The sequence below is a fragment of the Zosterops lateralis genome (genome assembly GCF_965231275.1).
Source record: "Zosterops lateralis genome assembly, chromosome: 22".
NCBI lineage: Eukaryota > Metazoa > Chordata > Aves > Passeriformes > Zosteropidae > Zosterops > Zosterops lateralis.
Window position 1 is genome coordinate 621,884 of NC_139782.1, and position 16,419 is coordinate 638,302.

A 16,419-nucleotide genomic window follows, 5' to 3' on the forward strand; every position below is an offset into this window, starting at 1 on the left:
TTTTATTCCCTCATTAGGGTTGGTTTCAAGATACACCTTGTACTCTTCATTGGCTTTTGTTGGCAGGGAGGTTTGGAGGAGCAAGAAGCTGCCTGTTGGGATGATTCCACATTTTTCAGGCTGGCACACCCTGTGGGCCTTTAAATTACTTTCATTTGGCAGTTTAGGGTAAACGACTGAGAATTGCCTTGTGAGCACTGAACTTTTACCACCCTGAGGAGTTACTCCAGCTACATCCATGATATTTCCAAGCTAAACAAAACCTGAATTTCCCGTGGCAAAAAGTGTTACAAAGCTCCATTCCTCCTCTGCACGGGAGAAAACCACTGTCTTTCAACCTTTGCTTTTAGCCCAAAGAGTTAAAAAGCTGCAGTGTGAGATCTGCAGAGGTGAAGAAAAAAGCCAAAGGCAGACGAGAAACTTCTCAAATGCCGTGTTGGAGGAGAGGCTTTAGAGCACAGCAGGTATTGATGCACAAATATTTCTCTTTATGCTTTCTCTAGAGTGAAGGAGTGGTAACTCCACAGACATGGGGTCACTCCTCTTCATTTAAACACTCATGTTGCTGTGGTATCAAAATGGTGTTTGACAAAACCGAAGCTCAGATGGTGGTGGTTCGGTGTTGATTTTGTGCTGGATGTGCTGCTCAATCCAATGTGGGATGTGGGAAGAGCAGCCTGTAGCTTGCAGGTTTGAGCTGTCAGGTTTGTGCCAAAGCCTTGTCCTGTAACATTTCCAGTGTAATTTCTGAGATTTTTTTTCCCCCTGGGCATTGCATGCTGGTAAAAAATCACATCTGAATGTAGAGTTAATACAACAACTAGGTGTTAAAAATGGCAAAATACAGGATTCAGTGATCTAACCAGTCCTAGGGGATTTATATCCTTTCTAGTTGTCCTGTTTGGGTATCAAATCACATGGGACTGTCTTTTTTTATGTTTATTTTCTTTGGTTTTCCCTTAAAATGTAATCTTTTGCAGCCTGGAAGGCTATAGTCCTGTCTAGTGATGAAACCCTTGTGTTTGGGGAGAACCCTTGTGAGGTGAGCAGACAGCTCTCTGGTGTGTGGTTGTACAGGAGTTTGGGGGCAAGGGGAAGCATGGCAGAAGCTGGCACTGTGATGTGCCCATTTTTTTCCCAACAACACTAAAAGAAATGTGTTATTTCTAATATATTATCTACCACACCATAAGCAAGAGTGAATTCTTTTGCAATCTTATGCATGTGGGTTTTGGTTGTGTAGCTCAACTATCACACTGGGTTCTGCTACTAATGTGCTTTAATATAGAGATAAAAACGGGTTCAATGTCAACTGAAGTCCAGGGGCGCCTGGATACTGGGCTGTGGGATGTGACTAGTGCTAAGCCACTGGCTAAAATGGTAGCATTTTGTGGCAGCTCCTATCCCTGGCACTGTGGATAAGAACACCACAGGGAAGAGCGTCAGAAAATAAATTACTAAATACTGCATTTTGAAAACGTGAAGGGAGTTGTCTGCACAGAGTCATCTCATCAGGAAGATTTGGAGCACTAACCCTCAAAAAGAACCAAAATCAAGAGCTTTATTAATGTAAATCCTGTGCTTTGTGTTGGCTAAGGCTTCAGAACCCAGCTCTGTGCTCCAAGTGTTTTCAGCTCCTAAGCCATAGCTTCTGTCTTGGCAACAAATGGGCCTAAATATCAAACAGCACCAATTCTTTCTCAGAGAAAATGAGCATAAAGCAGAATGGGTAAGCTATAAAATTAGGCCAATAATTCAGGCTGGCTTCAAAATGAGATAAAAGCCTAGCTGGGAATTTGATATTCAACTGTCATAATGTTCTTTTAATAAATAAAATCAATGAGCAAGGAAGGCAAGTAAATACATTTCACCTTGACAAGATGGTGGCTGGAGCTGGCTGGCTCAAACAAAGGAACACTGAATGTTTCTTGGCGCTCTTTGCTGGGAAACCTCCTTTACAAAAAGCAAAGAAACTGGCTGTGCACTGGTGATGAGGATAATCCTCGTGTTCCTTTTCAGATCCCCATGAATCCTGGCTGATGGAGCCAGGGAGAGGTGTATGTCCCCCTTTCCCAGCATGACACACAGAGATGTGGCTGAGCTAGACCTGAGGGTAGGAAGTTATGGTCTGAGCAGACAGAGCCCTGTTTCTGTCCTTGTTCAGTATCTAATCTTTGCTTTTTGAAATGTTTGGTGAGCAGTCTCAGCTATGTGTGGCAGTTCTGCCGCTCGGGAAGGTGCTGTGTTCAAAATGGATAAACCTGCCTTTTGAAGCATTGTGTCTGCCCTCTTCTATTTATTGGTTTTTCCTCCTCAAAGAGAGACTGCTGTGTGGACTCCAATGATGTTTTCCATTTCTCCTGCCCTTTTTTTCCTCCTTCAAACTGGAGAGCTGCTAACTTTATTAGCTCCTTATATGGCAGCCTCATTTTCTCACACCTTTAATGGCTGATCTGCCCTGTTCTTGCCCTGCTTTTCCTGACATGAATGTGGTGTTCAAGCTGAGATGGGTTTATAACCTGCTCCCTCACTAATAAATGGCCTGGTACTTTAATCCTCTCCAAGCATCGATAAGAAACATCCAAATGTTTTAACTGCAGGATTGGCTGAAATGTCCAGAGATAGCTGGGCTCTTAGCTACCCAGGAGTAATTTAAATTGCTCCTTGCAGTATGTGTCCCAAAGGCCGAGGGCCATCGGGTCATGGAGAGCAGCTTAAGTCCCTTTCTCCTCAGCTGTTTGGCCCCTGGGAAGGGCAGGACACACTGTCACTCATGGCAGGACACTGCTGGCACAAATGTGTCTCTGTTTTGCAGACACAAGGATGGTGTTGGTCCTTCATCACAGCCCCTCTGGCTTGCTGAGGGGAGGGTCATACCTGCTCTGGTCTCCAGTCTGGGTCTGTGTTCTTTAAAATCTTCGACTGAGCTGAGGGGATCTGGTTACAGCAGCATTGCTGGTGCCATCACAACTAGGAACAGTTTCACTGCAAAGCATTTGAAGTGAAATGGTCCAGAGCTTTGTTTTGTGTCACCAGCCAAGCTCTGTGCTCCTTTTCCAGCTGGCAGTTGTGTAAATGGAACCCTCCTGGCACTTGTCTCAACCCTCTCCAGTCGACAGAGTAGATGACTTTGTTTGCAACAGCTCCTAGCCCCTGCATGTCCTGTAAGATGGCCAGGTGACAGCAGTGATTCCATGTGAGATTCCCTGAAGGACCTGGGAGCTAGTGTGGTTTCCTCATGTCCCTCGGAGATGCCACCCCAGCAGGGAGGAAGAACAGTTGGAATTGCAGTTACAGCAACTGTACTCCATCACAGAGGGAGAATTTGTAATGGAAAAATTGTTTGATTTTTGGAGGTTTTGTTTGGGTTTTTCTCCTCTGAAATGGACAACCCATTAAAGGTAGAGACATGTACAAACTACTCCTTGGGCTTCCCACCAGGTAAAATGGAAAGCTGAGCCCAGTTCCACACTGGAAGTGGTGGTGAAACATGTTGGCAGCACATTTTCTTGTGCGCACGTGGCTCCATCACGTTTTAAACAATAGATGGTTTGTGTGCAAGGAGTTGTTGTGGTTTTTAATTAATCAGTAGATCCCAGTTTTGCAGAGCCCATCATCACCGGGAAAACTGAGGCATGGGGCTGCCAAAGGATGGGTTTGCAGCTGCTGGAGTTAGGGATAAGACTTGAAGCCACCACAGATCAAGTCCATGTACGTCAGAGATCTGATTAAATCAGGAGATTTGCATGTTTGTTAAGCTACTACAGCCCGGTGACTTTGACCAGTAGCGAGGTGGACTTGTTGCCGGAAGGTTATGGTGTCCGCTGGACTGAGTGGCAAGAGGCAGCTCTGACAAATAAAACATGTGCTTGATCAATATCAAAATGTCATCAGGAGACTTTAGCCATGGAAAATACTGAAATATAGGTTTGCTCTGTGGTGAATGCAGTGAAGGCTTTAAACACCAACACTTGTGGCTGTGGGTGTGTGTTTTATCCTGACCTCAAAGCTGCTCAGAGTCACACAGAGGGAAGTGGTTGGGCATTTTCCTTTTGGGACATAGAAAGAGGTGTTTTATCAGTGCAGTGGCATGCTTTGGTGGAAAAGAAGATCTCGTGGGTTAAAAAATGTCTAGTTCTACGTTGCACAGCTGGGATGTGATGTGTCAGCCAACTAGAGATGGGTGATATTGGCAACAGGCAATTTCTGTACCCCATGTTAATTAATGAGCTCTGCCAACCCCCGTGGGGGAGTGGGAGGTGAATCCTTCTCACAGTGGGAGTTTCTCATCTGTGGTTTTCACACCAACGGGGTCTTTGTTCTGTTGGAGGAAGTGCCTCAGGACAACACGACCACACTGCTTTGGTAGAGAAAGTGTCTCAGGGTGACATGTCGTCCCTGTCTCAGCAGAATGAAGCATTTGGAGCAGCCAAGGGGGTATGGTGATCCCCCTGCAGCCCTGCTTGCGGTTCTTGTTGCTCTGACCTTTGCAGCCATTACAGACACCAGAGCCACAGGCAGTGTGGGACCCTCACTGCCATCACCTCAATTACTTTTTTACTTGTCTGCCCAGTGGCCACTGGCTGGGTGTGTGCTCACCTGGGAATGAAAGTAGTTTGTGCCCTAGGATTTTAAAATCCTTATGGGATTTGGGGGAGCTGTAGGTTTGGGAGTCAGCAGGGGACCCTGGCTGGGTGAAGCCCCTTTGAGCTGTGCCAGCGGGACCTTGTCCTTGCAATGCAATGACCTGTTCTGTCTCTTACAGCTCCCCATTACAGCTCCCCCAGCCCAGCATTGTGAGTCTCCCAGCCCCGTTTCTCACAGCCCCATCACGACTCTCAGAGCCCCCGTACATTTCTCACAGCCCCTTACAATTCTTGCAGAGCCTGTTACATTTCTCACAACCCTGTTATGTCACAGCCCCACATCACTACTCTCACAGCTCCCATTACAATTTTCAAAGCCCCTGTTATGATCCTCACAGCCCCCCAATAAAGACTCTCAGAGCTCTCCGTTGTCTTACAACCCCCCATTGTGTGTCTGTCTCCCACTGTCTCACAATCCTAATTCTCTCACCCTCCCGTTTCTCACATCCCCATCCCAGTTCTGACAGCACCCCATTACTTTTCTCACAACCCCGATTCTCACATCCCCCACCCGGATTCCCTCATCTCCCTCGTTTCTCACACCCCCACTGCCCCCGCCTGCTCGCGCACGCGCAGTCCCGCCCTCCCCCCCGCGCGGGGCGGTGCGCGCTCTCGCTCCGCCCCCCACGGCGGCCCCGCGACGCGCGCCCTGGGGCGCAGTGCGCCTGCGCGGGGGCCCCCGTGTGGCGCTGCGCGAGGCGCGGGCAAGGGAAGGGATAGGGAAGGGAAGGGGAGGGGAGGGGAGGGGGGCAGAGCGAGCGAGCGAGCGAGCGCGGCCGGGCCGGCGGAGCAGCGGGAGCGCGGGGGGGGGGGGAAGAGGAGGAGGCGGCGGCGGGGGCGCCGCGCTGCCGCTGCCGGAGGAGGAGCAGGAGGAGGCAGCAGGAGCGAGCGCGCGGGCGGCGCGGCGAGGGGAGCCGGCGAGGGAGCGCAGCCGCGGCGGAGAGCGAGCCCGGCGCCCGGCAGCCGGCCCGGCGGGCAGAGGGCCCCCCCGGCGGGGATGGTGTGGTCCGGCGGCCGGTGGCGCTGAGGGCGGCCGGGCCCCGCGGCGGAAGGGGCGGAGGTCGAGGCGGAGGCGGCGGCGGGCGGCGAGCGGCGGCCGGCGGCGCGGCGCGGGGGCAGGCGGCGGCCGGGAGCCGGGGCACGGGCGGCGGGCTCGCCCCGCGCCGCGCAGCATGGTCCGGGAAACCAGGCACCTCTGGGTGGGCAACCTGCCGGAGAACGTGCGCGAGGAGAAGATCATCGAGCACTTCAAGCGGTGAGTGGGGAGGGGCGAGGGGGACCCGTCCTGTCCGACCCGCGGTGTGGGGAAAAACGAGGGGAAAAACGTGGGAAAGGGGGGGAAGAGTGCGCGGGGACGGCGGTTCCCGTGGAGAGGAGGAGGAAAACAGCGCTGTAAATAACCCGCGCCATGGCGGGGTCGGCGGCGCGGCCGGAGCGGGGAAATACAAAAAATGGCTAAAAATGGTCCCGAAACGACGGAGCAGCAGCGAATGGGGCTCAGCGGTTGGCATGGAGCGGATACCATCCCGAGGATGTCGGGAGGCAGCGCTAAGCCTGGCGACTTGTTTTCCTTTTTTTTTATTATTATTATTTTTTAAATTTAATTATTCAAGGCTCGGACTTTTAAAATTTATTTTCGCCCATTTCACTGCGTTTCCCTCCCACCTGGAGCCGTGAAGGATGCTGCGTGTCTCCCGGAGTGCATCGAGCTATGGGAACCGAACCGCCTGCAGCTGCGAAAACGTGACTCTGGGGGGGAAAAATGACACAAACCCACGGAGAAAACACGAGATCCTGCACGCGGGAGACGCTGTGGACTCCTTATATCGTGCCTTTTTTTTTTTTTTTTTTTTTTTTGTTTTGTTTTGTTTTGTTGCATAGGTTTATCCTGCTCATAAGGAAGTAGGAGCTGTTTGCATGGTTGAGTTTTTTTCCTTTTTTCCTCCTCCCTCCGTCTTTCCCTGCGAGGAGGAAGCGGGTTCTCCCCCGCCGCCTCAGCAACACCTTTTTCCTGTGGAAATGCTCTCAGGTTGATGCACCCCACGCTGGAAGCTGGTTTTTAGGAAGAAAAAGAGAGTAACGAACCCTGTTCAGCTCATGGCCCCTCCAGGCGCTTTGCTTTAATCCCACCAGCAGCAGAAAAAAATGGATTTTGAGGCTTCCTTTAATCTTCCTGTGTTGGAAAAATGACGGAGCGTCTTTAATAATGAGTCACCATGGGAAAAATAAATGCGGTGACACCGAGGGGGAAAAAGGAAGGTCCCAGCGCCTCTTCCTTGTATTCTGGTTGTCTGTTGTGGAAGGACTGGGACTCTTGCATGCCCCTCCATCCTCCTGGCCTCAGCTGCTGCAGCAGCGAAACCCCGTCTCTGCATCCTCATCGCTCTGAATCGGCCCTGTTCTAATCAAGCTTCACCTTTTTTCACTTTAATTATCTCCCTAAGCCCAGAATTTGCTTCTTGGTCAACGCGTGGAATGGTGGATGTGTATCCAGAGTGGTTTGTTGTGTCTCTCAAGTCCAGGTTACGTGATCCAGTGCTGTACAAAGCTCGGTTTTGGGGGGGCGGGGAGGAAAGCTCACTCTAGGGTTAGTTGATTAATTCTGTCCATAACTAGCTGAGGAATTAGCTGCTTCACAGTGGAAATCTGACATTCCTCGGTTTTATTTTGTCCAGTCCTCCTCTTTTTAAAAGATGCGTTAAAGCAGGGAAAAAGTTGCTATGGTACTGTTGCTTGGAGATGGATGGGAAAAATTGCAGGCGCTGAATTAATTACCGTTTTTTTTGTTGTTTTTACCTCGGCAAGTTGCGATCGGAGGTTTGGGAAGGAGCTCCGTAGCCAAGCATTTCTCCCTGTTTTTCCAAAGTGATTTTTGCCTGGGATTTGTGTGTTTGGATGAGGCTGATCTCACGCCAGTAAACATAGTTAAAACACGCTTCAACCCTTTGGCTGCAGGTACTAAAGCAGGGGGAGGGAATGACACTCTGCCTCCAAAATCTAGTGGGTGTAACCACTGGAATATTTGTGGCTGGAAGAGGGGTAAGAGGTGAATGTGGAGCCGGGTCCGAGGCTCGGTGTGTAGGTGCTGTAGGTGGACAATAGAGCAAGGCTTTCTTTGTATGCCCGTGCTCGCCTGGGGGAAGGGACACGCACTGCACAAGGCTTGCACGGTGTGGTGGGTTTATCCAGAGGGAAGGAAGGCGACTGCCCGGCCGTGGAGATAGGAAGGGGAAGGCTCCCTCCTTGGAAAGGACGCTGTACTTGGGAGAGAAAGTCTTTTCGGATGGAGCGGGGCTTGGCAGAGCCCAGTTCCCACCCATCCCCCAGCCTGGGAATAGGGCGAAGCGCGTGCGGGGAGGCTGAGCCACGGGAGCCGTGGCAGCGGGGCAGGGTTTGGGGGAAAAACCGCCTAAAACCTCAACTGGGCTGTGACCGGGAATCGCCTCACCCCCAGAGCCTATGTGCAGCTCACCAGAGTGTTTATTTTTCTACTGTGCTTGGGAAATACCTTCTGCAAATGTCCTTCCCAGATGGAAACTCGTTCACAGGGCTGTTGCACAGTCCCTGCTGGGGGTGAGTTTGAGAAACAGCCATCTTGTTTCCAAAGAATCAAAAATTCAGGGAAAACTCCTAAAACTTGCAACTCGACAGGAGTATGGAGGGTTTGCTGCCTCTCCTCCTCCCTTCATTTAACCAGCGACTGTGGGAACCTTGCTTGGATTTGCAGCCTTGCAAGCAATTCTATAAAGGGAAGAATTAAGAATTTTGAAGAAATATATGTTTTTATTCTTTTTCCCAAAATGCTCCTGATTGGTTTGTTTAGTTTAGTGAGGTAAATAACACTCTTTGCTATGAATTCTTCTCTCAAATTAGAGAATACTGAAGCTGGTTTCAAGAAACACTGGCTTACATGAGCATGCTATTTTTTTCCTTAGAAGCCCTTTTTAAAATCAGTTTACTTGATATTAAAGGGGATTGCAAAGGAGAGATTTTTCCATGCATTTAAATGCATTGAAATTGTCTTTCAGCTTCTTACCCATATACTTCCTTTTCAAAAACTAATGCTCTATGTTTCCTTTCAACTGAGCTATTAAGGCACCCTGAAATAGAAAAGCAGTCAGTTCCAGGATTGGAGATCTACTGTTCAGGTGGAATAAGTAGCGAATTTGAGTTATGATCTGGGGGATGTGAGCTCGGGGAAGTGGTGGGAACAGTGGTTTGGGTTCACCTAATTAATGCTGGGAAAAAACCCATCGTTCGCCATCACTGGAACAGATGCTCAGCAGCTTGCAGAACAAGGCGCCTAAATATAGTAACAGTTGTCCCCAGCACAAGTACTGCCCTTCCATATTTTTTTTCTTCTCTGTATTTTCTTCAAGTTATCTGAAAGAACATGGCTTTGTCCCTTTACTGGTGTTTTAAAGGGCAAAGAGAGTAAAAGCCTCTTAATGATGGACCATGTGACTGTCGTGTGCAATCTCCTTTGCTGAGGGAAAATTAAGACATTCACAGTGGCAACCAAGTCCAGGAGAAACCTTAGATTTCAGGAAACAAAAGTGCTCCTTGAAAATCAACAGAATACATTGCAGATCAGGGCAGTCTTGAAGGAGATAAATAAGGGGTTTTTCTGGGGTAGGGAATGGGCTTTGTGTGGCTTTGCCATGTTCCAGTGGCTGTCCAATGGTTGAAGTTTTAGACATAACTTCAAAAGCTCATGACAACAAATGTCTGTTTTCAGTAATTCCTAGAGAATATCTGGTCAGTTTGTGATGGCTTGGAGCGTAAATTTGGCCTGGAAGGGTGGAATCTCTGCCTTCTGCTCCATGTCACTGCTGTAGACTAAGGTGGTGTAGGGGAATTTTGGTAGCTCTGGTGAAGGCTGTGACCTGGTGAGAACAGTGACAGCCACTGCTGGTGTGGAACACTTGGAGGAAAAACTTCCCATGTCAGACACTGGCAAGTCTTGCAGTGCCTTTCCATGGGAACTGGCTTGAGTCAGAAGGTACAAGGCTTCTTCTGCTCACAGTTTTCTAGTAAAGCTCTTAAGTGTGTTCCCTGGCTTTTTTTCGTGATCACTGATTAATGAGCCCTTGGATATCACTTGGGATGCAAACACATGGATGGTTATCCTAACTCAGCTCAGCCTATACAGATCTCTGAGTGTATTTTTATTGTAGGAAAATACAGAAGTAAGGCCACAGAAGGAACTATTCCTGTTTCGTCTCTCAATTTGTGTCACTTTAGGTATTTTCACAGATGAGGTACTGCCTTTTCCAGCTCAGTGCTATGAAGGAGGGGAGGGTACAATTTACACCTATGTTTTACTGGAGTGATGTCTGGAATAATGGGCAGCATCAGAACTTGTTTGTGCTGGTTTTACAAACACTTCCAGTAATGTAATCCAGAGACCATAGTAGGTTGTTTGGTTGGGAGACTGGGGCAGGGGGATTAAAATAATTGGCCAGAATCAGAAGGGGAGGCAGGTTCTTCTGGTGGGTTCCATTGAAAGTCAGCCTCACAGAGAGCGTAGGTTGGTCAGTCACGTGGCTCATTGGGGTGGTGGTGGTGCTGGTTTGCCATCAGATCTTTAATAATTTTATTCCTAGTACTGATCCACAAGTACCCTAAAGCAGCACAGGTATCACTTCCATGGCATCCTGGCTTATTACCTAGCAGTGTCTGCCTGCAGCTGCTTTCTGATTCCCCTAGGCCAAGTCCTGGAGCATGGCTCCTGAGCAAGCTGAAATCCATGGCTGCTCAGGATTCTGCTCTTTGCTTGCACTTGAGGTGGCAGCTGGTTGACGCCACACTGGGCAAGGAAATGGCTGGGTGATTATTTCAAAGAAACATAATGAAAAGCCACGAAGAGTGTAGATTTGGACTAAGCTTCTATTAAGTGGTTTTATACACTAAGCTGTGGTAGAAAGATAAGTTGATGTCACTTGGTCACAAAATTCTGTCATCTGCTGAGGCTGGTTGGCATTGTTTATTCTCTGAAGTTTCTTCCAAGGTCCAGACTGTGTTTAGTTGTGATTATTTGTGATTTGATGTGAGCAGCTTCTGTTGTCACCGAGCCCCTCAAGAGCAATGTTGGCTTTTGGTATTTCTTGCTCTTAGTGTAATTTCCTTTGGTACAACAGTAAACTAATCCTTGCAGAGTACAAGAAAACAGATTCATATGTTGAGAACTTACTAGTCCAGTGAGGCATACAAAGGTATTAAATCCATTCATCAGGTCAGAACAGGAGATGAATAAAGGCTTAAATTCACTTTGTGATAGCCTTGTTGACTGCATTTTTATTCCTCCTTGCTTTTCATAGGCCAGAAAGTCATGCCAAGGTCCCTGGCAAATGACTTTACTGACGTCTTAAGGTGTGTCCAAAATTAGGTCCTTATCTTTGCTGAGGGTGAAGAGACACTCGCTGGCTTTCCGTAAAAAAGGAAGTAAATATCCAATTGAGTAGAAGGCAGATGTTGGATGAGGTGATGAGTCAGGGTGGACCTGGGGCTCCTCGGGAGCTTTGTTTTTGTGAGTTGATGTGTCACAACTGCAGTCTGTGGTGGTTTCACACTGCTGTTGGGTTGTGAGGAAGAGGAGGAGATGCTCTTTTGCATGTGAAGAGGCACCTGAGAAATAACGAACACCAAAACTGTTCTGAGGATGTTTGCAAAGGGGTGGAACTGAGGGTCACCCCTCCTGACTGCTTTTAGGCTGCTGAAGGTTTCGCGAGAGTTGCTGTGGGTGTGAATTGTGGAGCTGCCACTGGATTGGATATGCTCTGGATTTGTAGCTACCAAAAATAAGAACCAGTGAGATATTTTACTTGTGTTTTTTATTAAGTTCATTGAACTTGCTGAGGTCTGAGAACATCCTGAAACCAAAGACTGCAAGGACAAACGTTCCTAAACAATGAATTGAGAAATAAACTAGAAAAATTATTGCTCTCCATAGTAAGATTCTGAGTTTAGCTGCATCTTTGGCATGCTGATGTAGTAATGGAAATGAAGATGGAAATTCACAATGTACAACCAGCCTTGCTGCTTTTTTTTGCTCAAGTTTTTGTGGTGTTCAGAAGAGTCCTTGGACAGTTAATGAAAATCAGACAGAAGTTGCTTTTTTTTATCACCCAGGTTACAAGTCAGCAGTGTTTCCCACCTGATTTTACACACGCACTTGTTTGGAGGTTTCACCTTAATGCCTGCGGAGTAATGGCAGCTTAGATCTCCTGAAACCGATCTCCATCAGTGTTCTGCAGCAGCGCATTTGGAGGTGATGAAGGCTCCTTGACCATGAATAAAACACAGCAACTGCTTTGGTTTGTGCATTTCCATAGTTATTGTTTAACCTGCTGACGCTCTGTAATCATCTGTAAAATTCTGCTGTGTGAAGTTAACATCCTTCAGTAAAAGAACAAACATTGTTCCAGGCTTTTCATAAATACACCAGATATACCCCAGGGCCTGCTGCAGCCTGGTCTGTCAGCAGGAAGGATTGAAGGCAGCACCTTTGAATTTGGTGGAAACAACATCCTCCTGGGGTGGAGTTTTTGGAAATGCGTTCTTGTAGCCATTGCATTGGCTGGCTCTGGACTAGAGTTTGTGTGTCTGTGCCTCATGCACAGTCCAGATGTTTGTGGTGACTTGGGTGAGAAGGAGCAGAGTTCGGACATGAAAGGAACATCAGTTTTCCACTCAGACAAATTGATTGTGGGAGGAGAGCAGCAGTCTGTCCAACAGTGGTGTTCTGGTTAAAGGCTCAGACATTTTTAAGAACAAAAGGGAACTTTTTTTGCTTCTTTTCTCTTCCCCTTTTTAATCAGTTTCAACAACCTAAAACTGAAAGGACTTTTTTTGTATAAGGACACTTAGATCTGGAGTGTGTGAGCTTACGCATCCGATCAGAATGCCCTGAGCATGCTCTCATCTCTCCACAGAAAAGCCAGAGAAGTCCAGACATCTCCAGAAGGAGGACAAATGGATGATCTGCAAGGCTGTCTGTTGGATACTGCTAGTGACATAGTTCTGACATGTGTATGTTGCTCTTGGATGCCCCTCTGTCCAAATGGAGGAGCTTCCATGTCTTTCGTTATTCCCAGTGCAGTAGGAAATGAGAGCTGTGTTCAGACCAAATTCCTGTCCCGAAGGTGGTCAGGTACTCAGTCAGAGCTGGATTTGAAACCAACCATCTTTTAGCTCAACAAAAAGAATGGCCAGATTGTAAATGATTTTATTTAAGCAAGTAGTGAATCATCTAAGTTTTTCCCCAGGAAGAAAACTGACCTGTTTTGTTTGCTATCCATGGGATTCATTGAGAGTAACTTGGTGTCCCTGTCACAGCTTTCCCGTGTCTTCGATGAGGTGTTCACCGCTTTCGCATGGCACAAAGCTCCGCGCTGTGGTCCATCTGCTCCTGATGCTGGGTGAATACCTCCCATCCTCATTAACAGTGATGACTGGCAAAGAGATCACAGAGGCTTGTTTAAATGTCCCTCTGTCAGCTCTCTGTGGCAGCTGTGGATGACCTGTAATAGTTAATAGGGCAAAATAAGAAAAATAAATTGCCAAGTTGTATATTTAAAGAAGTAATTTTTGGTGGGAAAAGAAGTCTTCCGGCCTCATTAGCATCCTAACTGTGAGGGGAATAAAAGCTCAGGATGGATGAGTATCTCCCTTGTATATGTAATTAACGTCTGATTTAATTTTACGGGATCTGTGAGATGCTGCTCTTAGGAAGGCAGCTGGGTATGCATCCACACAGCCAATGGCCAGCAGTCACCACTTTGTAATCAAAGTCTCAGTAAGCCTTTGGTCTTTTTCTTAATTCTGAAACAACTTGTTGGAAGAATTAGTAGCAGAGAAGCTTTGCCACATTTAAAAAATAAAAGTGGCTTCAAGATTGATGTTGTAGACGATAACGCTGGTTGTGGGTATGGTGAGATACACGATTTTTTGGCAGCAGTTTTGCTCAGGAAGCATCTCTTCCTCTATATCCTTTCCGAGTTTACAGGCCCTGGGTTGGCTGCAGTTAATGTTCCTGCCTAACTTGTGTCAGTCTGATTTTTCAACTTTAAGGTGAAGCTGATCACTGAAACAGCATAAAAAGAGAGAGCAGTTTTCCCAGCAGTTGTGTTGGTGTAATCTGGTCTTGTGGTGTATCCTTGAACCCCAGGAGGAGCCCTATTGGTGTAGTAGTACGTGTTTACCTCCAGATACAGCTCTGCTCAAGTCTTTGGTGCGGTGAGGCCTCCTTTAAGTCAGCTCATAAAGCTGAGGTGTGAAACCTCACCTGTTGTTGTGATGAAACTCAAGTTTCCAGCTCAGCTTTGCAAAACCTCGATGTTGGGTTGAACTAAAAGGAAAGCCATTAAAGTGGAGCTGGTTCAGGAGCTTAGCTCTGGAAAGTCCCAGGCTCTTGCCTATGGAGAAAATGCCTGGAGCGGAGGTAGTCACTGCAGACAAAACACACCCAAGTGTGTGCCAGGCTCTTGCCAGGCGCTTGTCAGTGGGGAATATTATTTTCCTTGGGCTGACACCTGGCTCACGCAAAGGACTGTGCTGCCAGTTGGTTTAGTCACAGGGACAAGCACTTTCTCCAGGGCAATGGAAGTGGTGAGTCACGAAGCAACGAAATAACATTTGCACATCTGTGTTTAGTGAGTGGCTGGTGTGGCTGAGCGGGAGTGGCTGGACTGGCTGGGAACTGGCTGGATTTCCTTTTGGTGTCAAGATCATAACCTGTTAGCATTGGTGAGCATTTGTGGTTGGGGATTTGACTGAGAGTCCTTCGGAGGTGATGAAGGCTCCTTGTGGAGCTCCTTGTGGCTGATTTCTGTCAGAAATAAATTTGAAGTTGTCAAACCCATGGGCTGAACTGAAGCTGGTCACTTGTCCAAACCCAGTTGAAGTTTGAGGGGGAAGAGTAGTTCTATCATTTAAGGTGGTCTCAGAGACCACAAGCAGATAAACATTTTTTTTCTACTGAAGTATCATTTTTTGGAAAGAATACAAAACCTTGGAGAAAAGGTGGTAAATGTTGCTGGAGAAGTCTGTACCAGTGGGACCAAGACTTCTAAAGCTTCAAGATGATCCACATCTCAAGTGCTATGCAGAATGGCTGGAAGACCATGTTGTGACTCTGCATTTTCTTCCATCTGCTGCCAAATACATGCAAAGCAGAGCTTGGAGAAGAAGCAAAAGTGAGATGGGGAATTACCCTTCAACGTAAGAATGAATAAAACTTGATTAATCAAGAGATTCCCCTACAGTTGAGATGCAGCACATTCTTAACATCAAATCCAAACAAATCCTAAAATCAATCATGCAAAAGAACAGGCTTGAGCAATTCCCCTGCAGAATCCATTGAATGTAGCCTATCACCACTGGTGTTTTTGAAGCAAATCTGCAGATTATGCTTTAAGCTGGAAGAAAAAAATGCCCTGGAGATGGAATTTGGTGTCTCTTTGTCTAGCGTGTAGGAACGTGATGGTGCACATCTGTGTAGGCTGGGGATAAAGAATCACAGCTCATTGTGCTTGAGACAATACAGCTGAACATGCAGAGTTCCTACACATTTCTATAACCTTTCCATGCTTCTACAAATAGTGATATTTATTCTGATCTGCTTGGAGAGCAAGACTGAGGTATTCCTGCCATGTGTATATATATCTTCCCTAATCAATTTTGAACCCAATTTGCCAGTTTCAGCTAAACCTGAAGGCGAAGGGGATATTCACTCTCAGAGACACAATGTTCCTTTGAGTTTTGTGAAAACAAGCAGTTTTAATAGAGGAGAGAGACCTGATTAGCAGCCCCATGGAGAGAAAAGCTGCAGTGAAAGCACAGCTCTTATTAGACATTAAAGAATCCACATGGGAGAGAGGTGTTCCTGACCGTGGGAAAAGCTGCAGTGGGAACTGGCAGTTATTGGACAGCAGAGAATTCAACCTCAAGACATGCATCTGTAAGAAATGAGTCTTCATTAGTGCTGCTCACAAAGCTGCTTTGATTTTTTTTTTTTTTTAATAATTTATATACCAATAAGCTATGGGTGCTCCCGTGCTTTTCCTTGATTGTTCCAAAGAAGCAACGAGGAAAAGTGCCTTAGTAAGAGACTTTCTCTGTCCTGGTTGGCTGAGGTGGCTGTGCCTCATCCGGTTACCCTGGAAGCTGTAAGTGGCTGATGTTGTGTTGTGCTTTTCACTGCAGCACAGTCTAGCTCTGGCTGGGCTGATCCAATGCCAGGTTCTCCTGACACTGCCGGCAGCAGTACTGCTGACTGGGGTGAGGAGGATATTAAATGTAGCCCAGTGAGATGTTGCATGGAGTGCTGAGAGGCGTTTTTATTCATCCAGCTTCATGTAATCCCCATGTCCAAAGCATGGGTTCAGCTCCCCCACCCTCCTCTTTGCCCTGGTTTGAAAGGTTGCTAGGACTCTTCCTGGGGGTTAGGATGTTCCATGTCCTGGGAGTCTTGCAGTGGAACTGCTCAATATTTTAAGAAATGGATGCACATATGTTCACGTGTGACCTAATGCGTGTTGGCTGCAACAGCTGGTCTACGGCAGAACTAGTTGTCATGGGAGTTGTACGAAAATTTCTTGGCATCGTTGCTACCAGAAGTAGCAAATATAAAAAACCAGGTTTAAATATTCTGTTTCTTCCCTCTATAGTACATAATAACTCCATTTGTATATTAATACTTCAGCAGTATCCAAAAAGTCACTTTGCAATAAAGACATAAATAAAATGTCTTCATTAGGAAACACTGTTACTT

At 47.2% G+C, this 16,419-nt stretch overlaps 1 protein-coding gene across 4 annotated transcripts in view; it reads left to right on the forward strand.

Moving 5' to 3' along the window:
* The first annotated feature begins 5,790 nt into the window (after positions 1-5,790).
* The window catches only part of SPEN (spen family transcriptional repressor), a 65,592-nt gene continuing 54,963 nt past the window's right edge, over positions 5,791-16,419 (forward strand). For 3 of the 4 annotated variants that reach the window (XM_083876997.1, XM_083876999.1, XM_083876998.1), the window contains exon 1: positions 5,791-5,901. In XM_083876997.1, coding sequence (XP_083733123.1) covers positions 5,819-5,901 — 83 coding nt within the window. In that variant the 5' untranslated portion in view covers positions 5,791-5,818. Of the gene's footprint in view, positions 5,902-6,317; positions 7,602-16,419 lie in introns of all 4 variants that reach the window. The other variant, XM_083877000.1, reaches the window with a different exon arrangement.